The 25,442-nt window shown below is 40.1% G+C and overlaps 4 protein-coding genes across 5 annotated transcripts in view; 2 read left to right on the top strand and 2 right to left on the bottom strand.

Annotated features, from left to right (window-relative positions):
• The window catches only part of LOC123308637 (low-density lipoprotein receptor-related protein 1), a 50,850-nt gene extending 30,629 nt beyond the window's left edge, over positions 1–20,221 (bottom strand). The window contains exons 1-10 of the mRNA XM_044891390.1: positions 19,790–20,221; positions 17,175–17,807; positions 13,054–13,890; positions 12,071–13,000; positions 9,657–10,175; positions 8,834–9,129; positions 7,051–7,662; positions 5,278–5,743; positions 3,700–4,041; positions 1,292–2,277 (exon numbers count right to left, since the gene is read on the bottom strand). Of these exons, the coding sequence (XP_044747325.1) occupies positions 1,292–2,277; positions 3,700–4,041; positions 5,278–5,743; positions 7,051–7,662; positions 8,834–9,129; positions 9,657–10,175; positions 12,071–13,000; positions 13,054–13,890; positions 17,175–17,807; positions 19,790–19,889 (5,721 nt within the window). The 5' untranslated portion in view covers positions 19,890–20,221. The remainder of the gene's footprint in view (positions 1–1,291; positions 2,278–3,699; positions 4,042–5,277; positions 5,744–7,050; positions 7,663–8,833; positions 9,130–9,656; positions 10,176–12,070; positions 13,001–13,053; positions 13,891–17,174; positions 17,808–19,789) is intronic.
• Positions 20,222–20,452: 231 nt separating this feature from the next.
• Positions 20,453–22,044, top strand: LOC123308646 (mitochondrial tRNA-specific 2-thiouridylase 1). The gene is made up of 6 exons (XM_044891404.1): positions 20,453–20,624; positions 20,675–20,840; positions 20,894–21,078; positions 21,139–21,365; positions 21,427–21,594; positions 21,649–22,044. The coding sequence occupies exons 1-6, from the start codon at positions 20,543–20,545 to the stop codon at positions 22,006–22,008; spliced, it is 1,188 nt and encodes a 395-aa protein (XP_044747339.1). The 5' UTR covers positions 20,453–20,542; the 3' UTR covers positions 22,009–22,044.
• LOC123308641 (U2 snRNP component ist3) lies at positions 22,005–23,561 on the bottom strand. The gene is made up of 4 exons (XM_044891399.1): positions 23,430–23,561; positions 23,221–23,373; positions 22,608–23,004; positions 22,005–22,548 (listed from the first exon to the last, which is right to left on the bottom strand). The coding sequence occupies exons 1-4, from the start codon at positions 23,441–23,443 to the stop codon at positions 22,138–22,140; spliced, it is 975 nt and encodes a 324-aa protein (XP_044747334.1). The 5' UTR covers positions 23,444–23,561; the 3' UTR covers positions 22,005–22,137.
• A 17-nt stretch (positions 23,562–23,578) lies between these two features.
• LOC123308642 lies at positions 23,579–25,375 on the top strand. 2 transcript variants are annotated; one of them, XM_044891400.1, is made up of 4 exons: positions 23,579–23,693; positions 24,009–24,102; positions 24,201–24,648; positions 24,996–25,375. In XM_044891400.1, exons 2-4 carry the CDS (start codon positions 24,021–24,023, stop codon positions 25,063–25,065), a joined length of 600 nt encoding a protein of 199 aa, XP_044747335.1. In that variant the 5' UTR covers positions 23,579–23,693; positions 24,009–24,020; the 3' UTR covers positions 25,066–25,375. The 2 variants fall into 2 exon arrangements, with proteins under 2 accessions (XP_044747335.1, XP_044747336.1); XM_044891401.1 differs by lacking the exon at positions 23,579–23,693 and having other exon boundaries at positions 23,873–24,102.
• The last annotated feature ends 67 nt before the right edge of the window (positions 25,376–25,442 follow it).

The following is a 25,442-nucleotide window of genomic DNA, read 5'->3' as shown; positions in this document are numbered from 1 at the left end:
TCTAATCATCTGTCACCAAGAAGACTAGTTTAAATCAAAATTTCGCCATCCTGTGATTACAAGCGCGGCTATAGGCAAAAACACGAATTACCTATTGGTACATATTTCAGACCCGTTTGCACCAAACGCAGTTAGTGTTAAGTGTCCCTTAAAATGAACCTTTAACTTAAATTACGTTGCACCAACTGTTAAGTGGCATTTAAATGGCTAAACCTAGCCTTAAATTTAAGCGCTCCTGTAATGACCACTTAGGAATTTAAGGGCGGGATTCTAACCTAAAATAATTTGTTGAACTCATAAACTGGCTGCAGAACTGTGGTTTTTCTAATAACGTCAAGTACCTTTCATTTAACAATCCATTTCATTATCAATAATAATGCTAATTCAGCAACAAAAAGTTGTCACTCTTTGATAATAATATAATAGGGTACTCTAACGATTTGTCAAAATCAGCTGATTGTTCGTTACCGTGGGGCACACAAAGCTTTTTATTATCACTATAAAGAGGCATTTCTGAGAAAGTTATAGTCTAATCACTCTAATCTAACGTCGGGAAGAACATTTTTTCCAAAAACATGCACAAAACACAATACTCCACCAAAACAGCATGCGAATCAATGGAGGGAAAAGCTTGTGTGCCCCACGGCAACGAACACTTAGCTGATTTTGACAAATCGTTAGAGTTCCCTATAGTTCACTTGACACTGACCGACAGGACAATAAAGTTAGGTTAATGAAATGACAACGATCATCGGCAACCGGCCAACCAATGAAAAGGTTTTATTGGACTAGAATGAAGTTGCACCAAAATAAAAAACTGAAATATCACTAGACAACAAAACTTAAGGGCCCCTTACTTAAGATTCTGTTAAGCCGCAGTCGTGCAACTGAAATTAAGCGTCCATTAACTTTAAACTACGCTTAAGTAATCATTTTAAGGGGGATTGGTGCAAACGGGCTTTAAGGAAAAAATCTGTGGTCTCAAAGCAGCGATAGTTCTCATTGTCTATCTATACTATCCATACCCTCAAATGAATCAGTAGATAACCTATAAGTGACGTCAGGTTAACAAGAGTGAGGTTAGAACCGATCATGGACAGGGGTAGGTAGTACCGATTCGAATCATAGAGCAAAGAGTAGTGTTTTTGGCCTCGGTATTTATGAAATTCGTGAAATTAATTTCAAGGCAAAGTTGAATTAGTACAATTTTCTCAGTCTGGCGACGATTCCTGACGTCATGCCTCTGCTAAAATGAATAGACAGTAGTTCGTCGTTGACTCAGTCACCTTACCTGAGTTTCGTTGTCGCCGTCCAGAGGTATCCCACGTATCTCCCAGCCGACCGAATAAAACAGGAACTCTTCGATGCTGAGACATTTGCTGACGTCCTTAGGATCGGTCCTGTATCCGGTGGCGCACTTGCAGCTGTACGCGAGGGCGGATCTCGGCAGGCACAAATGCTGGCAACCGCCCTTGTTCTTGCCGCAAGGATGGCTACCCTTCTGAAGCGCGGGATCGTATATCCGCAGGGACAGTATATCCGCGGTGCCGTTACGTAACGTGACATCTCCCGTTCCGGCGATCTTATCGGCCCTGTGAATCGACTGATCGTCGTCGTCGGCGTAAAATACGTAATCTTTATAGATCGTCGCCGCAGACACGGAATAGTTGTTCAACAGCTTCAGTTTGGTCGCGTTTCCGTCGGTCTCGTTGTAGCCGACGTAGAATATCTCGAAATCGCTGATCCAGTATAGTCTCTTGGTGTCCTCGTCCACGGTCAAGCTCTTGACCGGGCCGTCGAAGTCGTGAGACGCGACGGTCCTCGAAGATCCGTCCATGAAGCTGCTCTCCAAGCGGTACTTGTCGTTCTCTCGGGATATCCAGAACAGCCTGCCCTCCGACGGCAAGATCGCGACGCTGAGGACGTTACCCTTGATCAGGTTGGTGGAATATTCGCCGTCCAGGTTGCAGACCAGGATGCCGGCCGAGGACGACACGAACATGATGTTCGAGAGCCAGTCGACGGCCAGGTCCGTGGGATGCTGAACGCCGGTGTCTATGAGGGTGACGCTCGGTCCGGAGGTGAGTCCGGACCGTTTTATCTCGCTGGTCTGTGAATCGGCCCAATACAAAGTGTTATTGTACGCTAAATATTCTATTTTTATGGGACTATGTACTACGGGCGTGCTGATGGTTGGTATGGTGTGATAATAGGGTTGCTCTATGTCTACGCCGCGTATTTCGCTGCCACGTCCTATTAAGAGCACCTTTTCGTTGACTGAAATGGAATTTCTTTTTGTTAACATGAATGATTTAATCAGAAATATGAGATGTCTGCCCGTTTCCACCAATAAACAAGATCGAAAGTAGATCTATCATCCTACCCGAGTCCTCGCCCATCCGAAAGTAGTTTGACAAGGCTGCGTGTTAGCGCCTTTACTGTACAATATTTTCGCCATAGCTGTCTCGATAATTGCTGACATGAGTATGCCTGCAAGAGGTGTTGGAATAAGATTCAGATTTGATGGAGGCCTATTTAACCTGAGGCGCCTCAGAGCAAACACCCGTTCAAAGGTTATCACGGAATTTCAATATGCAGACGACTGCGCACTTATCGCTAGCAGCCCAAAGGATCTATAGATAATGCTGGACACTTATAAACATATACATATACGAAGCTTTAGGCCTTAGATTCAATATCGACAAAACCAAAATCCTGGTAAGTCTCCCAGAAAGCCTTCAAACACATATCAGCCTGGAGAATGAAACTCTAGAACATGTCGAGCAGTTCAAATACTTGGGAAGCTTCATGAATACTAGGGCTAACCTAGACACGGAAATACACAACCGTATAAATTCGGCATCACGGGCATTCTAGAAGCTGAAGGACAGAGTGTTTCAGAATCACGACCTCAATCTGAAGACCAAGACAGCTGTTTACAAAGCAGTCGTCCTCTCAACGCTTCTTTACGGAAGCGAAAGCTGGACGCCCTACGGGCGACATATTAAACAGCTTAAACAAACGCAACAACGTCATCTAAGACAGATAATGCACATCAGATGGTTCCACAAAGTTTCGAAAGCAGAAGTCTTGCAACGCGCGAGTTGTACAACAATTGAGACTCAAGTAACGAGGGCCCGACTCAGATGGAGCGGCCACATTCTGAGGATGCAAGACACAAGACTCCTCAAAATATCTCTATATGGCGAATTCACTGAGGGAGCCCGGAAATCAGGAGGCCAGTATAAGCGGTTTAAGGATATACTGCATCAATCCCTAAAATCAGTTAATGCCAATCATAACTGGGAAAAACTAGCGTTAGACAGATCACAGTGAAGGTCTTTGGTGCACAGTTATAATGGATACTCGAGAAGGATACAGCGGCGGCCAGATCTGGTTGGTGACTATCCATGCCCGGAGTGTGGAAGGATCTGTAGGTCATGGTTGGGTCTCTTCAGTCGCAATTAGCCCCAAGAAATTATAAGTCTGTTATTTTTTTATGTCTTTTTGTAGGTTAATTCCCGGTAACGGGATACAGCAATGAAATGAAAATGAAATGACTGGCGGAGCGAAAGCCCCTAGGAAGAACCGAATCCAATCATTGTAGGAAATTCAAGGATTATTGGTGAAAACGGGCATAGAAGCAACAACTTCAGTTAATTTCGGAACAACACAAAATTCGAACCGTTTTCGACTTACCCACGCAAGTCTTCCTGTCCTCGCTCAATTTCATGACGTGCGGACAGTCGCACAGATACGTGTAGTTGGTGTGGATCAGACAGAGATGCGAACATCCCCCGTTATCCTTTCCGCAAGGACTGGGCGCGTCCACCGGCTGCCTGCTGGGATGCATGATCTGAATATCGAAGGGCTGCGTCAAGGTCCTCTGCATTATGGAGACGTCGCCCCCGTTCCACTTGTTCGCCCTAACCACGCTGTTCGTACGCCAATCCGTCCAGTACACGTGGTTCTCGAATATGCTGATGGCGAAGGGGTGGGACAGCATCTCGTGGTCCTTCATCACCTCGTGATGGTCCGTACCTACGCCGATAGAAAAAATAGTCAATTGTGGTTCGTTAATCGCGATTCATAAATCACTAATCTATCCGATTCTCTATTAAGCATTATGACTGTCATTAATCACTTATGATTATGCTCCATTATTCACTGGTTGTCTATCAAACATTCATTAATCACGTTCAATTTGGAATTCTCCTCAATTTAGGTTATCACTGCATATGCAAGTTTAAACTGAATAATTATGAGTTTCATTGATGAATTTTTCAAATGCACCGCGGAAACTATTCAAAATCATTCTTCAAATATGACGTTTTGAAATTCAAATCGCTTCGTTTCTAGTTCACGATTTGGCAACAGCGCCTACTACAAAATGAAAAGAACAATGGCTTGTTTAAGAAATAACAGCTGTTGATAAGGCGCGTACTCACTGGCGAGCCTCAACAGCAACCGGCCAGAAAAATCCCATAAAATTTTACGATCTTCCTCGTTCGTCGCAGACTTCATAGACAGCCATCTTTGTCTATCTCATCAAGATAATGCATTTGCTGTCCTTTTATTATGAATGCATACTTCAGTCGATGTTGCCAGCTTGCGCAATAGAAACGAAACTATTTAAATTTTAAATCCCCATTTTTATTTGCCATTTTTAAGTTCTTAAAATAATTTTTTTGGGAAACGGTTGAAACGGTTATTTCAAAATGTGACGTTTCAGAGATATTTCATAAAAAATACATCATTTTCGTCGTTGGTTTACTGAGTAAATTCAACAGGAAAAACAGGTGATCCGATCCAAAACGTGGGTGTTACGGATTTGCCATAACCAAGGCTCACACTCAACGAGCAATGATGACCTCTGAGTGCTCACTGTCTCCCCCCCGGGTCTTCACACCAGCACAGATTCGTGCTAACAGCAGAGGTGGACACTGGCGAGTTAGGAAAAAAGGAACTGCTGTTCACGCCTGAGTGCGCTCTGTTCCCCCTATGTTTTCACGCCAGGCGAGAATTCGTAAAGTGTTTTCGAAGGTAAGGCATTTTTTTCGGAATTTCGACAAAATTTCATGAAATTTAAAATGCGGGGATGTGGGAAGCGGTTGCGGCATTGAAAAAACTAAAAATATCATTAACATATCGCTGGATCGACGTTGTTCACAATGGTTCAGTACATCTGATTATTTGCATCGGGCAACTTGAAAAAATTGTTGTACAGTGCGATTTAAGGCGAAAACAGTGTAAAAAATCGGACATTTGTGGACTCACCGTCGTAATTCGTGGTGTGTATAGAGTCGGACTTCGCGTCGACCCAGTATATCCTCCTCAGGTCGTAATCGGACGTCAGTCCGTTCGGCCAACCGCCGTCGCTTATCTGGTCCATGTAAACGATCACTTTGCGATCGCGTCCCGCCAGCGAGCACCGCTCGATCCTCGGTGCGGTGTTGTCCCAGTCGGTCCAGAACAGATACCCGTCCCTCGGATCGACGGCTATGGCGCGGGGGCTCTCCATATCGCCGGCTATCAGCGTCCTACGGAAGCTGCCGTTCAGTTTGGCCACCTCGATCTGATCGAGGTTGCTCTCCACCCAGTACAGGTTCTGTCCGATCCAGTCGACAGCGAGGCCCTCGGCCGCCGACAGGCCGCTCTGGACGACCACCTCGATGTTGCTCAGCGAACCGCCGACGACCGATCCTCTGTATATCTTGTCGTCGATCACATCAGTCCAAAATACCTGGAAATAAAATTTAAATAGACATTTTACAAGGTTGTATCGATATCTAGTTAGCCTAGACCAGTTCCATGCATAAAAAAATATTGCGTTACCATAGCAACGAACAATAACTCATTAGAAGTGTTAGTGTGAAGTTTGAGGTCAAAAAAGTAAACCAGAGTTACGCAATAAATTAAAAGAAAGAATATGTCCACCGAATTTGTGAAAATCGAAAAATTGGAGTATCGAGCCATCATCAAGTACCTGTATTTAAAAGGGTTAAGAGGTAAGCAGATTTACGAAGATGTGCTTAATACCCTTGGTGATCAATGTCCTTCGTATGCGACCGTGAAAAATTGGACTGCAAGCTTCAAAAGAGAAAAATTTTCCATTGAAGATGATGACCGATCGGGAAGGCCAGTTTCTGTGTCAGTCCCCGAAAATATCGATGCAGTTCATGATATGATTTTATCAGACCGTCGAATTAGGCTAAAACGGATATCTGAAGCACTGAAATTTCATACTAACGCGTTCATCATATAGTTCACGTCAATTTGGACATGATAAAAATTGCTGCAAAATGGATCCCCAAATGTTTGAAGGTTAACCAAAAGCGTGCAAGGGTAGAAGCATCGCGTTCGATCTGTGCTCGGTTTGAAAACGATGTAGACTTCTTGAACCGAATTGTTAATATGGATAAGACTTGAGTACATTTCTACGATCCAAAAACAAAGCAACAATCGATGGGATGGCAACACTCTGGTTTTCCAAGACCTAAGAAGTTTCGTGTCCAAAAATCTGCTGGAAAAGTTCTTGCTTCAGTTTTTTGGGATTGCCATGGAGTAATCATGATCGATTTTTTGGATAAGGGTAGAACAATAACCGGAGATTACTATTCGACATTACTGACGACTCTAGGAAAAGAAATTAAAGGGAAAAGACGTGGAAAGTTATTCAAAGTGTGTTGTTTTTGCAGGACAACGTCCCTGCACACAAATCTCATGTTGCCATGCAAAAAATTCGTAATTTAGGGTTTGATTTACTAGAACACCCCTCTTATGCACCAGATTTGGCTCCATCCGACTATCATCTCTGTACTCAACCGAAAAAAGTTTGAAAGGTCGTAAATTTTCTTCCAACGAGGACGTAATAAAAGCTGTGGAGTTCTGGTTTGCAGAGCAAGAGGAAACATTTTTTTTTAAAAGGTCTAGAGACGTTGCAGGTTCGCTGTAATAAATGTATCCAACAAAGAGGAGAATACGTTGAGTAGGTAATAAAATATTTTTGACACTGAAATTCTGTTTGGTCCACTAAACAACACAACTCACCATGTCCAAATCCTTTGTATGGAAGAAATCCAAAGCAATAGTGTTCTTCAGACTCGATATAAAGGATTTAACGTTGAACGTGTGCAGATCCACAACCCTTATCTCGTGCCTGTTACTGAACAGCACGTACGGGGTGCTCTGTTCCATGCTGTTACACGTGAAACCGTCGTCTCTCAGGTAGAATCCGGGCAGGCAGGAACACTTGTATCTGGAACCTTTCTGTATGCATTTCTGCGAGCACACCCCCCACGCCTCGCAGGGATGGGTGGTCAGGCAGGTCTTCTTGTCCGGTTGCAGGTTCAGATCTTGGGGACACGCGCAGACTAGCCCTTCGGGCGTGTTGTGGCATATGTGGGAGCATTCGTGGCTCTGGTTGCACATCTTTTCGACGCATCTGAAACTCTCGTCGGTGCCGTCTGCGCAGTCTGGCAGATCGTCGCACAGCTGTTCGACAGAGACGCATTTCGTGTTGTTGTCGCACATCCTGGACGGGTATTCGCACTTGGACGTGCTCGGGTTCGACTTGGTCGTGTCGTTCTTGAATTGGTCGGGCGGGCATTCTTTCTCATCCGAGCCGTCGATGCAATCCAGATCGTTGTCGCAGACGAATTCCTGAAAGAAAAAGGTGGTCAGTTCAGTCTGGAACACGCTAGCAGCTCAGAGGATCTACAGATAATGCTGGACACCTATAAAGATATATACGAAGCTTTAGGCCTTAGACTCAATATCGACAAAACCAAAATCCTGGTAAGTCCCCCAGAAAGCCTTCAAACACATAACAGCCTGGAGAATGCAACCCTAGAACAGGTCGAGCAGTTCAAATACTTGGAAAGCTTCATAAATACTAGGGCTAATCTAGACACGGAAATACACAACCGTATCAATTCAGCATCACGGGCATTCTGGAAGCTAAAGGTCAGAGTGTTTCAAAATCACGACCTCAATCTGAAGACCAAGACAGCTGTTTACAAAGCAGTCGTCCTCCCAACGCTTCTTTACGGAAGCGAAAGCTGGACGCCCTACAGGCGACATATTAAACAGCTTGAACAAACGCAACAACGTCATCTAAGACAGATAATGCACATCAGATGGTTCCACAAAGTTTTAAATGCGGAAGTCTTGCGACGCGCGAGTTGTACAACAATTGAGACTCAAGTAACGAGGGCCCGACTCAAATGGAGCTGCCACATTCTGAGGATGCAAGACACAAGACTCCCCAAAATAGCTCTGTATGGCGAATTAACAGAGGGAGCTCGGAAACCAGGAGGCCAGTATAAGCGGTTTAAGGATACACTACATCAATCCCTAAAATCGGTTAATACCAATCATAACTGGGAACAACTAGCGTTAGACAGGTCACAGTGGAGGTCTTTGGTACACAGTTATAATGGAGACTCGAGAAGGATACAGCGGAGGCAAGATCTGGTTGGTGACTATCCATGCCCGGAGTATGGAAGGATCTGTAGGTCACGGTTGGGTCCCTACAGTCACAGGAGGGCACACAGTCGCAATTAGCCCTGAAAAATTATAAGTCTGTTCCTACTTTTTTTCTTTTTCTTTTTTTTCCTTCTTTTTCTTTTTTGGTCCTTTTGTAGATTCATTCCCGGCAACGAGATACAGCAATGAATGAATGACTGGAACACGCAGACTTGAATTTTCCAGAGAACTAACGCCGTCCTATTCAAGTTCTCTATATGGCGGTGCGTAAGCCCCCGGAAAGACGAGGTTTCCGAGCCGTAACCCTGAAATTTTCCGAGGAAAAGCCGTCAAACTACTACTATACCTTTGGTATGCACTCTCCGTTGGTCGTACAATTGAACTCGTGTTTCTCGCACACCCTAGAGCCGCAATTCTGCTCGTCCGATCTGTCCGGGCAGTCGGTGACGTTGTCGCAACGTTTGCTAATGGCCAGGCAGGAATTCAACGGGCCGCAATATATCTGGTTGCCGGGATCGCAGGTGGCACAGTTGATCTCGTCAGAGCCGTCTACGCAATCGTTCCTTCCGTCGCAGTACAAAGTCAGGGGGATGCACATGTGGTTCTTGCACGTGAACTCGGTCATGTCGCAAGGGTTCGACGCTGAAACGGTAAATCGAAATTTAATCAGGAAAAAATTACGCCTTCATGCATTAATACATCGGCTGCAACTAGCCAACCACCAACATTTGGAGTATCAACGGAAAAAAACATTCCGTCGAGGAATAGTGAGTGAATGCTGATCATCGTTTCGGTCTTATTTGACATCGTCAGAGCAACAAAGCAAAGAAAATCTTCTTTTTACAGGGTGAGTGAGAATATTTGTCATCGTCAAGGCCCCAAATGGACTACGCTCCATCGAAAAAAAGCAGATGATGACCATGATTTCGGTCTCATTTGAACTCATCAGAGCAACAAAGCATTTTTCTCCGATGGAGAACGTTTGCAATTGATGGAACCTTATTCAATATTGGCACGCGCTACTGGGTACTATACATTTACCCAGAGCGCCACCCAATATGAAACGGTGTCATGATTTTGAATAGTTTACGCGGTGCATTTGAAAAATTCATCAATTCAGTTTAAACTTGCATATGCAGTCATAACCTAAATTGAGGAGAATTACTCACCGCAACCGTCCTCGTCGCTGTGATCGCCGATACCGCAGTCGTACTGCGAATCGCACCTCCATTTCTGCGGGATGCACCTGTTCGATTTCTTGCACTTGAAGTGATTGGAGGCGCACTCTTTAGCGCACAGCTCGGGGCTCTCGTCCGAGCCGTCGCTGCAGTCGTTCTCGCCGTCGCACAGCCAGTCCTTCATGATGCAGATGTTGTCGCACTTGATCTCGTTCGCGCCGCACGTCACGTTCATGCACGGGCCCAGCGGCACCAGTTCCTCGTCCGAGCCGTCCAGGCAGTTCGCCTGACCGTCGCACCTGTAACTTTCCGGTATGCATTTCTTGTCGGACGCGCACTGGAAGTGCTCGGCCGGGCACAGGTCCAGCTTGATCGCCGTGAAGTTCTTGATTTTCGAGCAGACGCCGTCGACGTACTCGTAGCCGTCCCTGCAGTCGCATACGGCTCCCGTTGGCGTTGGAAGGCACAGTTCCGGGCATGCCTTCTTGTTGTCGGTGCATTCGTTTTCCCCTGAAAAAAGTGGGCCTGTAAATCTACCCTATCTTATTCTTAGGGCGCGCTCGGCCGAATGAAACCCTACGAATTCATTTTTGATTTACAGTTTCGTTGAATAATTGTCTATTGAAAGAATGCCAAAATAAAATATTATGAAATCACTTAAAATCGAAAAAAAGAACTTTTAAGATTTGAAAACGACACGTCATGGCGCATTTTCAATCGTGAATGCCCAGTCGAGTATTACGCCCATGCCTGTGAAGTTCTCGCTCTATGTTCGGGCGATATTCGTTGAAGTTAACCGAACTCCAGAAATTTCTACGGTTACTTCCGATGACTCGCGATATCGAGGCCAAAAACACGAATCTTCACCATCGATGAGTTGAATCTATACTACCCGTGTTTCCGATCAGTGCTCGCTTTTTGAAAAACGCCAGTTACCCAACCGGTAACACGCTAAAAATCGCCTAAAGTAACGTTAACCTGTATTTGTAGGAAACGTCAGGCTGGGCCAAAAACACCGTTCTTCGCTCTATGTAAAACACCACGCTCTGTGATCGGTGTCAAATTCAGTCGAATGGACGAGTTCGGCAACGTTTGCCAACCTTGTAAATAATAGAAAAAATTTGACATTTCTCTAAATTAATTTATTTCCTGACGGACATCTATGCACAGACATAGAGACATGGACTAAGATTTTTTATAGAAAGAGAGAAATGATCGTCGGGCATTCACCTGTCTTTTTTGTTCACATAGAGGGGAGTGTGGACCAATCAAAATTCTAGAAAAAGACAACTGCATGTTGATGTTCAGTTTCTCTCTGTCACTTTTTTTGACCGTATTTCATGCATAGATAGAACGGGAAGGCACAGTCCATGTCTATATGTCTATGCATCTATGATCATAGAAATTTGGGATTTGACAGATTCCTGTAAATAGGTTAACATCAATTCGACTGAATGTACGAGCATTGAACTCTATGGGAACCCATAGAGTTCAATGTGTACGAGTTAACGAATTATTGCCAACCCTGTAAATAATAGGAAAACTCTTTCGATGAAAACGTATTTTTTTTAAATTATATTTTTGCCTTTCGGTTGTTCATCATTTTACAATCCTTGGAATGTCCTCGGCTCTAAAATCCAAGTGATATAAAAGAAAATGTATATTGAATTTTCAAGATGAGTTTTGATAGTATTCGGGCGTTTTTTTCGCGTTTCGTGCATTATAACTATTTATGGTTACATCCACAGACTAATGATTTATTCCTTATTATTGGACTATGGTTTTATCCGAATCACAGAACGCATTAGTAGATGAGGCGTTCTGTGAAGAAACCATAGTCTCTTAATGAATATATTATTAGTCTATGGATGAAACCATAAATATAATGCACGAAACACGAAGAAAAAACACCTGAATAATGTCAAAACTCACCTTGAAAATTCAATATAAATTTTCTTTTATATCACTTGCATTTGAGAGCTGGGGACATTCCAAGGATTGTAAAATGATGACAGTAACCCAAAGCCACAAATATAATTATAAAAATAAGTTTCCATTGAAAGAGTTTTTTCTATTATTTACGTTCCTGAACTCGTCCATTCAGTCGAATTGATGTTAACCTATTCACAGCAATCTGTCAAATCCCCGGAAATTTCTATGATCATAGATGTCCATCAGGAGATAAATTAATTCAGAGAAATGTCAAATTTTTCACCATTTTCGCGGTTTCCGAAAGAAGAATCGGTTGATGTTGAATATTTTCATGAACTTCCATCAACATTTGGGAGGTAAAGGCGAGAGGTATGGGGTATCTACGAAAAGGGCGTTTCTACTACGTGGTGATTGACGATATTCATCGATAATGAAAATTAATTCATTTAAACCAAAACTAATTTTCAACTTACCCTTTTGTAGTCGAGGATCGAACAATTTAAGATCTCTAACCATGTAATTCACATCACTGACCACCTTCAGAGTACCATTCCTATAGGACATAACACCTTCAAACAGACTGGCATAGTACAAGACTCCACCGATGCCCGAAGACAATCCCAAAGGTTTCTGCGTGCCAAGATCTAAAACGATCCTTCTGACTTTCCCGTCCAAGTCGATGCTCTCCACTCTGTTGAGGCTCTGATCGCACCAATACAAGAGTTTTTCCTGAAGATCGAGGGTCAAACCGCTCGGTTTGTAGATGTCGTCTTTTACGAATACGTTGGTGTTAGATCCGTCCATTCGGGTGGAGTATATCTTGCTATCTAGTGGATTTATCGGGGACCAGTGCACCCAATACATCATACCCTGCTTGGGGTCGACGACGATCAAGTTCGGATAATACAGAGTGTTGTATACCAAAGTTTTAGATATCGATACGTTGGTCGCTTTTAATACACCTACTATACCAAGTTCGCTTATGGTATAATAGAGGTTTCTCGACATCCAGTCGAAGGCTAAACCGTCTATCCTACGGTCCATTTTCTTCATCACAGAATGATCGGATACGTTGTTTATTGCGAATTTGTCGATTGTGAGTCCTTGAACGTCTACATAGTAGACGGTGTTGGTTTTGGCTTCGTAGTCCAAGGTTACGGGCATACCCTCGGAATAAAATGGCAGTATTGTTTCATTTCCATCATCCGCGTCTATACCTCGTATCAGGGAAGGCTTCAGTTTCGTTAAAATAATGAACGATGAGGGGGTTATTATCCGGCATTTTCCTTCGGCACTGAGTTTGTAGCCTGGGGCACAAACACATTTTTTCACAGGGGAACCATCCGCCCACATCGATATGCATAAATGATCGCAGGCACCTGGATCTTGGCAGGGATGGTGCACTGAAAAAGACAATATTGGTATCGCAACAAAAATCAAATTACCGTTGACTCACCTTCCGGGTCAGGTTGTCCTTGTCGATGGAAAATAACGATGTCGTTGGGCTGTCTCACGTTATGTAAGATGACCCTGTGATTGCTCAACAAAGTGTCGAACTCCAGAATGCTGTTGTTCACTTCGGACGAAAGGAACAGCTTGTTCTCGAAAAACGTGATCCCACTGACTTTGTTGTACCTCGAGAGGGTGTTGTTCAATTTTAAAACGGTGCTCCTGTGACCGCCTTCGTAATCCGCCCTTTCTACGAAATCCAGATAGTTGTCCAACCAGTACAGTTTCTGGTTGGGTAGATCCAGGGCGATGCTGTGCGGATAGAGTATTTTGTGCTCGACTATTATTTTCCTGGAGCTTCCGTCCAAAAGGCACCTTTCTAGGGCCGGCGAGGACAGTCCCCATCTCGTGAAAAATAAAAATCCTCTGATGGGGTCCAAAGCCATCCCTCTAGGGTTTCCTAAATTATTTTCGACGATGATCGAGCACCAAGTGAGATTCTTATTGCACGCGTAAATGATTTCCCTATCGTGATCTAGGAAATACCAATTCTCAGCCACCCAATCGAAGGCGATTTGCTTGATCGTTGCGGGATCGACCAAGCTGGCAGTTGGACGTAGCACCCATCTCTGATTCAGATTGTTGACGTTTGCGCAAACGATGTCGGATTTTGTCATGTTGTTGTGGATGTAGCAGACGGTGTGGTTCCTGTGGATGACTTCCAAGGCTCGGCTGTTTAAGATATTGTAGGTGGAGTTTCCGGGCCATTTGCTGCCGTCCACGCCGACGTGTCTTATGTTGAACAATGTGGTGAGTATCAAAGATGGTGGTTCTGTCTCTGGAACTGTAATAACGAAGAAATGTACAAATGAATGACTGAAGGAAAAGTGGCTAATTTGCGTAGGTAAATATAATGATATATGAAGGGAAATACAAAAACAATGTCAATTTGAGAATTCCATTCTCAATTTTTTTTTTTCAGTTTCAACTGAACCCAAATTTTTGGGAATTTTTCGAAGGTCAAGTTTCGAGTCACGTATCTTCCAAGAAAATTGTCGTAGATCTAAATGTGATACATATTCTGAGAGAACAACTCCTCTAGTTATAAATCTGGGAATTTCATCCATCTCGACACAACCGTTCGGTCTTGAGGAAGATTTAACCTAACCCAACTTTTTTGGGAATTTTTCCAAGGTCAACTTTCGAGTCGTGTATTTTCCAGAAAAATCATCATAGATCCGAATGTTATACATATTCTGAAAGAGCAACGCTTCTTGTAATAAATCTCAAGATTTCATTCATCTCGACGCAACCGTTCGGTCTTGACGAATTCTCAAGTGAAATTTGCAATTTTTGAAAAAATGCTATTTCCAGGATGAAAATTCAAACGAACGGAGATAGGCTTTCCAAATTGCTTGCAATAGATTCAGCGTGTTCGAAAACTTATATTTTCATACCAAACATTCCAATATCTGACACTATTTCGGAGAAAATGATTTTTTTTGTTTTTCCACTTTTCATTTTCGAGTTGACTTCGAAGAGCTCTCTGCAGTGCAATTCTTTATCGAATCATCAACTGTTTGGTTTTATAGAATCTTCAAAACAAATTCTATGCACTCCATATACTAAGGCAGTAATAGAACATCCTGATTTTCAGACAGAGTAGCAAATAGGTCGTTTTAGGGGGGTCTAACCCCTTGCTCATTTTTGACCCAAAAAATCGAGATTTTCGAAATCGAGTTTTTGTGCTTGGATGGAAGCCATGGCTTGGCTGAGTATAAAACCGGAAATTCCAATTGGATCAGACGAATATAACAGGAGATATCGTAGGATGAAAATTGCAATTTTTGAAAAATGCCATTTTCAAGATGAAAATCTGAACGAAGGGAGATAGGCTTTCAAAATTGCTCGCAATAGATTCATCGTGTTCGAAAACCTATATTTTCATACCAAAATTTCAGATATCCGGCCCAGTTTAGGAGAAAATATTTTTTTTTGTTTTTCCACTTTTCATTTTCGAGTTGACTTCGAAGTGCTCTCTGGAGTGCAATTCTCTATCGAATCATCAACTGTTTGGTTTTTTAGAATCTACAAAACAACTTCTACGCACTCCATATCCTAGGACAGTGATAGGACACCTTGATTTTTAGACAGAGAAGCAAATAGGTCATTTTAGGGGGGTCTAACCCCTTGCTCATTTTTGACCCAAAAAATCGAGATTTTCGAAATCGAGTTTTTGTGCTAGGGTGGAAGCCTAGGCAACGCTAATTAAGTAACCGGAAATCCCAATTGGATCAGAAGAATATAACAGGAGATATCGCAGATTGAAAATTGCCAATTTTGAAAAATAGGTACCATTTCCGAGATGAAAATCTAAACGAACGGAGATAGGCTTTCGAAATTGCTTTCAATAGATTCAGCGTGTTCGAAAACCTAAATTTTCATACCAAACTCTCAAATATCTGACACTGTCTAGGAGAAAATATTTTTTTTTGTTTTTCCACTTTTCATTTTCGAGTTGACTTCGAAGAGCTCTCTGGAGTGCAATTCTCTATCGAATCATCAACTGTTTGGTTTACTCGAATCTACAAAACAACCTCTACGCACTCCATATCCTAGGACAGTGATAGGACACCTTGATTTTTAGACAGAGAAGCAAATAGGTCATTTTAGGGGGGTCTAACCCCTTGCTCATTTTTGACCAAAAAAAATCAAGATTTTCAAAACCGAGTTTTTGTGCTAGGGTGGAAGCCTAGGCAACGCTTATCAAGTAACCGGAAACCCCAATTAAATCAGACGAATATAACAGGAGATATCGCAGATTGAAAATTGCAATTTTTGAAAAATACCATTTCCAAGATGAAAATCTAAACGAACGGAGATAGGCTTTCGAAATTGCTTTCAATAGATTCAGCGTGTTCGAAAACCTAAATTTTCATACCAAACTTTCCAATATCTGACACTGTTTAGGAGAAAAAATTTTTTTTTGTTTTTCCACTTTTCATTTTCGAGTTGACTTCGAAGAGCTCTCCGCAGTGCAATTCTCTATCGAATCATCAATTGTTTGGTTTACTCGAATCTACAAAACAACTTCTACGCACTCCATATCCTGGGACAGTGATAGGACACCTTGATTTTTAAACAGAGTAGCAAATAGGTCCTTTTAGGGGGGTCTAACCCCTTGCTCATTTTTGACCCAAAAAATCGAAATTTTCGAAATCGAGTTTTTGTGCTACGGTGAAAGCATAGGCAACGCTGATTAAGTAACCGGAAATTCCAATTGGATCAGACGAATATAACAGGAGATATCGCAGATTGAAAATTGCAATTTTTTGAAAAATGCCATTTCCAAGATGAAAATCTAAACGAACGGAGATAGGCTTTCGAAATTGCTTTCAATAGATTCAGCGTGTTCGAAAACCTAAATTTTCATACCTTACTTTCCAATATCTGACACTGTTTAGGAGAAAATAATTTTTTTTGCTTTTCCACTTTTCATTTTCGAGTTGACTTCGAAGAGCTCTCTGCAGTGCAATTCTCTATTGAATCATCGACTGTATGGTTTTCTAGAATCTTCGAAACAAATTCTATGCACTCCATATCCTAAATTACGATAGGATAATAGATTACTATCCAGCTTGGACTACCCTTCATTCCTAGGCACAAAAGTAATCGACTGGCTTGGTGCAGAGACAACGGCTGAACTGGGATTTCGAGTGAAATATCCTTATATTTAATAATAATAGGAATGAATGAATACAATAATAAGGATAAATTCAGATGCATACCTCCCGCTAGTAGGAATATTAACAAGTGTTACGATCTGAATTGAACTAGCCAATTTGCCATCGTTAAGGCCCCAAATGGATGCTGACCATGATTTCGGTCCCATTTGACCTCATCAGAGCAACATAGCTTTTTTTCCGATGGAGAACGTTTGGAATTGATGGACCCTTACTCAAGACTGGCAAGCGCTACTGAGTAATATTACAAGACGAAGACCATAACATATGTCCCATATTTTCCCTAATTCAGATTGTAACACCTGTTGATATTCAAATTAGCGGGTGGTATGCATCTGAATTTATTCTCATTACATATTCTTATACTAATCGTCTTATGACTTACCATTAACAGCCGTACACCTGGTGCCGTTCTTCCTGTACCCGTTGGAGACGCAGTCGCAGTCGTAAGACCCGACGGTGTTCCTGCAGATCTGTGCGCATGAGTTCTCCAGCTCGCACTCGTCGGCGTCGACGCACCTCGAACCCTCCGGCCTCTGCCCCTCCGGACAGTAACACCTCGGTCCTTCGGGCGTAGGTCTGCAAGACTCGCACAGCAGCGTGTCGCACGACGACGACCTGTTCCTGCAAAAGTCCCACTCGTCGCTGTTGCCGGGACAGTCGCTCTTGCCGTCGCAAAACTTGGACAGATGGACGCACTCCTGGCCGTCCGGACACGCGGCCTGGTTCCAACCGCAGCGGGCCTTCTGGTGACAGAGCTTCGGGTCTTCGTCGGACAGGTCCTCGCCGTAGAGGGAGGAGACGCCGCAGTCGTTCTCGCCGTCGCAGAAGTAACCGGATGGTATGCACTTCTTGGTCAGTTTGCACTGGAATTTCTCGGGGCCGCAGTCCCTCCCGATCTGACACTCGTCGGTTTCGTCGCTGCCGTCCGCGCAGTCGATGCGGCTGTCGCATCGCCATCGCAGGGGTATGCAGCTCCTGTCGCTCTTGCAGGTGAATTGGCTGCTGGTGCAGTTGGCTGAAAGTAACAGAAAGGTTATGCTGAAAATTATACTGCCTCAAAATTGAAGTAGATAAATCGCGTAGAGCTATCTCACGATGCGAAGATGTACCATTTGAAATAAGAATGTAGTAGTGTTTCCGTTATAACCGGAAATTACAGAGGTCTCAAAATATTTTTCATAGAAGTTCATTGTCGAAACTCTCGATATGCAAATTTTCTGCATAGAATTATGACTAATTCTCCATAAACGTCTAATAGACCATCGAGGTGTCCCAAATTCGATGCTCACTGACAGAATCTCGGGAACTTAGAGAAGAAATCTTCAAGGACCCACGATATCTTTTTTTTTAAATAACTGAATATCAGAAAGCAGATCCTAGATATCTTTTTTCGTTCTCGAGTTACAATAAAGCATTTCTGAAAAACGACAGTTCCAAATATTCCGCCATATCTTGATCTACATAATTTTTGTTTTACGTGATACTCATAACGGAGCATAGAAATTAATTGCCATTTCAGAGATGTAGACGAGAATCGATGTTTTTTAGCGGCAGTTTTGTCGAAAAGCATCCCCTTGATGGCTTTTGAAAAATTTCATCCGTTTCAAAGATAGTATTTATAGATAGATAGTATATAGAACGTAATAAACAGACAAAACCACAGCTATTCGTTGACGATCATGCAGAGTGATTCAAATGAACCTATTCGAAAACTTGAACTTGAAGCCTGTATATGGCAAATTTCCTGGGAAAAACTGATGAGCAGTAATGTACCATAAATGGCTTATTCCTTCCTATGGCGAAAGGATATTGACGCATCCGCTGTACGTTAACGAAATAAATTAAGAGATTAACTGCAATAGGTTTGTTGGTCAGCATTATGAACATTGAATGGGACCACACAAATATCAACTAACTCTGTGGAGTAATCGTTTTTCATATCTTAATTATATTAATTTCGATAAATCCTTTCAAGTAGAGAACTATCAGCAAAATTATCGGCAGAAATAATTGCGAAAATCGAAATTATTCCATTCTGTTATATTCACTTATGAACATTCATCGAATGTCTTTCCTCCATATTTTTCACTATGAAGTTCTGAATGTCATGTACTTCAGTTAATTATTCAGGAAATAAAAAAAATAAATAAAAAATAGTGGGCTTAAGGTAAAAGGGCCACTAAGTACATAAAAAGTGGTTTTTATACTTTCGATAACCATCATTTTGTGGAAAAAAATGATTCAGTATTCAGTGCTTGAAGCCCAAATGCCTCCTGGAAGTACATCATGTCTTCTGTTATGCTTAACATCACTATTCCACAAAGTACAACAATGAGTGTTTTGAAGAACATTGATGCCCATATTTATGAGAAACTGAGGGCATTAATTTAATTGTTAACCAATGTAAAAACCTATTTTCCCAATATAGCCCTAATGTGTGTTATTGATCAATTGAAAGGCAATATTAGTGTTATTCTCAAAATATAGGGGTACTAAAACACATCTTTTCGTTCACTCTATAATAATAAAGAGATAGCCATGCATGATGCTATTACGTAGCCTCCTCATAACCGATAATTAAAAATTATCACTTATAAGAAAGATTGCATAAATGCACTTCGTATAAGCCTCTAAAATATCACTGGAAATTGTGGAATGAAATAAATTTTTCAAGAGTGGTAGAATATTGACAAAAGTTGATAAGTGATTTGAATCTGATAATTTGAGCAAACATCAGGTACCCCTTAAGTATTCTTAATTTTTTTTCAGATTGCATCTGATCAAACAAGCTTTCCCCAAGAGTTTATAAATAAACCTACAAAGGTAATACTATTCGCCAAACAAAAATATTTGGTGAAAACACACATATGAAATTGTTTTGATCCATTCAATCCTTTATGTTAAGTAGTTCATATTCTTCAAGACTTTCAGTTGAAGAGAGTGGGCATAGATAAACAAAACAATTGCTGAAATAATAAGGGATCAAACATTTTCTACCTGCATTATAAAATTCCTGTTCGTTTGCTGAAACACTTGAATTCACTATTATAACCAACACAATACTTAAAATGTGATGTTTATCGATGTTTGGTAGCATTTTGTCAACAATTTCTATCGTTAAATGATCACTTGTAAGTCTTCATTGTTACATTTTCGGCTTGGTTGAACTATTCCGGCAAGTTAATTATTGCGAAGCTGATGCTATTGTTTATTTCAAGGGAGAGGGACGAAGTTCTGTTTGGTCAATTTATTCTTGAGTCTTCAATTGGAGTGGTATTTCCTAACTTAAAAATGGGATCTGATTATTCGGCAGACTTGATTTTTTGTTATTCCATGTTGATAATAAATAGAAATTTAATGAAAATTATCTCTTCTCAGAAAGTCCTAAGGTCGGGTGTCGGGTTTGTTTATAGTTTCCCTATTTCTATCTCACTCTCATGTCCGCCAAATTTCCATGGACAAAAGAAATCTGCAGGTTAGTTATCATCAGAATAGGGTTAAATAAAGGGATTTATTTATGCTTTTTAATACATCAAATAAAAAACGTATTCAAATAAAACGAGTTCTGCTCATATTAGTATTAATCAGAATTCGCGAAATTCATTCCAAGTATAAGTATGTTCCTCGTTTCTCCAAAGATTCCTTGTTATCTGTGGGTGGAGATTCTTCTTTGGTTTCCTCATGTATTCTGTGCTTCTTCATTTCTTCTACTAAAACTTCGAATTTTGAACAAGTTTCGAATAAAAATATATGATGCTGATAAATCGTGTAGCAGTAGCTGTTTCTGGAGGAGTTGATAGTGCTGTGGCAGCCCTCCTTTTAAAATTGAGGGGTATACCCAAAAATACTTTGTATTTTGAGGATTAATCGAGAGAATTGTAGGTTTTGAAGTGGAAGCCGTATTCATGGAAAACTGGGATATTATTGATGAAAAAGGTTTCTGTTCATCAGATAGTGATTATGCGGATGCTGTTAGTTTATCTCAAATTTTGAATATTAAACTGCATAAAGTAAATTATGTAAAGCAATATTGGAATGAAGTATTTTGGTATCTTTCATATCAGGCATATTTTACCAGTAAGCTTCATATTTGTATTTCAGTGAATTGGTCGAGGATTACCAAAGGGGGTTGACACCAAATCCTGACATTTTATGCAATCGCCAAATCAAATTCAATTATCTTTATGATTATGCCCTGAATAACTTGAAAGTAGATGCTATGGCCACAGGCCATTATGCTCGCACAAATTTCGGATCATTCCTAGATAATTATTCTCCTAATCAAGGTATATATGGAAAAATCAGTTTTCATTCATTATGAAATAATTCTTCATTATCTTATCAAGCGGTGAAATTATTGAAAGCAAGAGATTCTAAAAAGGACCAAGTATTTTTTTTATCTCAGATTAATCAAAAGTCCTTGAGGAGGGCCATGTTTCCTTTAGGATCTTATTTAAAGTCGCAAGTGAAAATTATAGCAGAAGAGAATGGCTTGGAGAGATTTTCAAAGAAGAAGGAAAGCATGGGTATTTGTTTTATAGGATCAAGAGACTTCCAAGATTTCATTGGAGAGGTATGGAGTTACAGTATTTGCAAATACATTTTATTCGGTGTAATTCTTGGATTTTTGATAGTACATACAAGATAAACCTGGGGATTTTATTGATATCGATACAGGAAAAATTGTTGGACAGCATAAAGGATTACATCAGTGGACACTAGGACAAAGAACTAGAATATCTGGGTTAGCTAGAGCTTATTTCACTGCTAGGAAACACCTCGATAATAATAATCTCATTTTGGTAAGAAAATATTGTCCTAAAGAATTAATACAAATACGAGACAAACATTTTCAGGCAAGTGGGACAGACCATCCAGTTTTGTACAGTAAACTATTTTTCACATCTAAGCCTCATTGGATAACAGAAAAACCAAAAGAGCTTCAAGATGAAGACATATTAGAATGTGACTTTAAATTTCAGCACGCTCACGATTGGGAACCATGTGTCATTTTTGAATGTTCTCAGGGTTTATTGGTTCACCTGAAAACGCCTAAAAGAGCCATCACACCTGGACAGTATGCTGTTTTCTGTATTGGTGATCAATGTATAGGAAGTGCAAGAATTATCAATACTCCGGTTTCGGAGTTTACCTTAAATTATCTTGATAAAGATTGCTTAAATGTAAAAAATCTGAAAAATTCTAAAAACTGTTGATTTCCATAAATTATATATTGAATTATTCTTTCAAAATCGCATGGAGTTTGACTTAGAAAGACTGAAACAATTTATGACACAGTATAAGAAAGACTTGAGTATGTGTTCAATTCAACATCTAGGAATATTTCATCGACTTCTGGATCGTCTTTTATATTTTTCATGTTGGTTCCTATCAACATGTGAGTGTTTTTCTTTACTTATTTTCCCAACACGATTTCTAGAGCGACTCCTTTCCCGTTTTCTTTCATAACTTCTAGATCTACTCCTTTTGCCATTTTCCCTATTTCTTGATCTTTCCCTTCGTCTCATACCCTTTTCATCATTTTTTAATTTACCCAAGCTTCCTATTTTTCTATCCAAATTTTTTTTTTGGGAATCAAATTTGTTTTCGCTGTTTGTATCAGATTCAGAAGAAGAATTCTGTTTTTTATGACTTTTCTTTTTCTTCTTCCTCCTCTTCGATTCTGAATCTGAATCTTCAGCATCAGAATACTTTCTGGATTTCTTTTTTTCCTTTTTAACTTGCTCAGTTTTGGGCTGTAAATTATTAATTGGAATAATGGAATATTATGTGAATTGAACAAGATATAGCTCACCTGAATTAGTTCTTCAGAATCAATTTCTTTTTTGATGTCTATACGAATTGGCAATCTTGCAGGTAATTTTATGTCTGCTTGGATTTGGTCAGCTAACGTCTCCCTTCTATATTCTGGATTCTCGATAACTTTTTTGACAATGGGTACCACAGCTTTTGGAGCACAACCTTCATTATATAATTTCTTTGTTTCTTCACCTGTTTTTTTACCCTCTTTAGGAATCTTATATTCACTAACGTGGTCAACTCTAATAATCCTCTTTAATACTTTAATTCCATTCAAATTATCAACAGCTAATATTGTTGATCTCTGGTCCTCATAGCATAGAAAACAAAATCCTTTAGATTTTCCGTTATCTTTATCCCTTATAAGATTTATATTTACAATTTCCCCGTACCTAAAAAAAGATTTTTAGAACTACAAAACGTTTATTAGTTCCACAAAGGATTGTCTAAGTAAGGATTTGACTTTACTTGATTTCCAGATAAAACTTCATTCAGGAATATATTCAAAACAAATTGATGTGGGTGCAATCAAGCACTGATTCCTGAATTATTAATCATATGTCGACTCCCCAGGGCACAGTCCCCTTTGAATACTTTTAACAACTTACTGAGAAAATATGCAGATTATATCACCTTCTGTTAACTCGTAAGGTAGGCCACCAATAAAAATCCATGCACTATCTCGATATTGATCATGCCATGAAGATTTGCTGTTATTTTGCAATTCTCGTTCACTAAGTTTAGTGACATTTTTCATATTTCTGTAAAATATACGTTAATTTTCATTCTTATTCGGTTTCAGATTATTTATACTTACGTAAGGGGATTCATTTTTTATAACGTTATGGAAATTGAAAATAATACAAAATCAAAATACAGCAGATAATCAAAGCTGATTTATTACTCTTTGATTAAAGATTACAGAATAATAAACATCCAAATGTCAAAAACTCGTACTCTATGGTTTAGATTTTTTTCTATGCTTCGAATCCCGAATACTCTTTTCTGTCATAGATAAAAACTGTGCATATTTGAGGTTGGATATCCGTGATAATTATTCAGGAAGTAATAATTTGATTCAGTAAGTTATTAATTTTCATCTGTATGTTCATTTAATATCTGCAAGATTCATTTTCTTCGACAATAATTTGAAAAACAGCCAAGTTTGAGTTTTAATCTACAGAACTGAACTCGATCCAAACTTGATCTAGGGATCATGGTAGATGAGGATCTACAGCGGATGTAGGAATGTTCAGATCACTATTCGAATTCTGTGCTAAAACCAAAACCCCTTGTATCTTCGGTGGCAAAAAGATGATGATTTTGAATAATAATAACACTTCTCCACCAATGTTTGAAAGCAAGAAAATGACAATAATATATTTTTTACTTTTAGGAGCTAGGGAAAATGGAAAAAAGAAAAGAATATAAAATTATTCCAGTGGAATTTGTGGATATTCAGGATGGCGATTATATATTGAACTCATCTGGTAAGTATTTTTCTTTATATGGTTTAAGTTATACCCCATATCATAACTAACATGACCCAATTCTTATAGAATTATAAACGAATGTTTTTATTTCCTAGACGGGGAAGAGTACAGAGTAACAGGTGACATTTCTACGAAAAAAGGAAGCATGATTCGTGTACTTGATGATACTTTCTTAAAACTGACAAATGATATTGAACAGAATAATCTTGAAGAAATTGTTATTCTGAAGGATGATGTGAAGAGGGAGCAATTTGGAGAATCCAATGTAACATCTAGGGAAAGATTGACTGCTGTTTGGCCGAATATGGCAACAAAAATCCTTGTTGATAAGTATAAGGAACTGAAACCACGAGTACTAAGATCAGAAATAAAATCAATGAAGCATATGTGGGAATTAATAAATGAGGAACTTGGAATCAATGGTTTCCACTATGAACTTCAGCAGGTTGAGAGTAAATGGAAAAGTTTAATAAGGTCATATAGAGTGAGAGTTTCTGTTGGAGGGAAAAGAAAACCTAATTCCTTTGCTGCGCCATTTGATAAGTAATTATTTTCTAGAAGCCTGTTTGCGTTATTACAAATAGTTGAAAGCAAAAGTAAATATATGACCCCAAATAACCTTCATATCAATGGCGGTAAAAGATTCCTGTATTACAGGATGACAATTCCCTTGAGGCAGTATTCATAGTTTGCCTTTGCAAGTGAGTGTACCATCCAAACTCACTCACATGAGTGGGTCCCAAGGGTGATAGCTAAACGGACAGATAAAACCTCATCTTGAGGCATGACTATGAATGCAGTCCTTAATAACAAGTCGTGAGTTTGCTTTCAACCTACTCTATATATCTTTGTGAAAATAGTGATTGTTATTGTAATCAATGTATTTTTAGAGAAATAGGGGAGATATTATCACTATTAAGTCAAAATGATACAGACATGGACAGAATTGATTCAAGGTGAGTTTAATATGAATGATTCTTCAAGGAAAAAATTAATTTTTTTTTAGTCCACCCCCCAAAAAATCAAAATTGACCACTGAAGAAATGTGTGATAATGGTAGTTCAAAAATGGATCCTGAAGAAATTGTATCCAAAACAATTTTCAAACTAAATACAGAAGAAATAAATAAAAACCTCTCTCTAATAGTGAAATCAATTGAAAGAGGTACCTTGAAAAGAGAAAAGGTTGAAGAGAAAAAGTGGGAACAAAGGGAAAGACTTATAAACGCAATTGAGAAAGGAAATGAATTACTTAGTCGATTATTAGAGAAGAAATAAAAAATGCTTCACGAGTATGTCCTAAGGTTTTATAACTATTTTTATAAGATCATGTTTTTT

Source organism: Coccinella septempunctata, chromosome 2 (assembly GCF_907165205.1).
Source record: "Coccinella septempunctata chromosome 2, icCocSept1.1, whole genome shotgun sequence".
Taxonomy (NCBI): domain Eukaryota; kingdom Metazoa; phylum Arthropoda; class Insecta; order Coleoptera; family Coccinellidae; genus Coccinella; species Coccinella septempunctata.
Note: the sequence above shows the minus strand (reverse complement) of the source record. Positions and strands in the feature narration are given on the sequence as shown.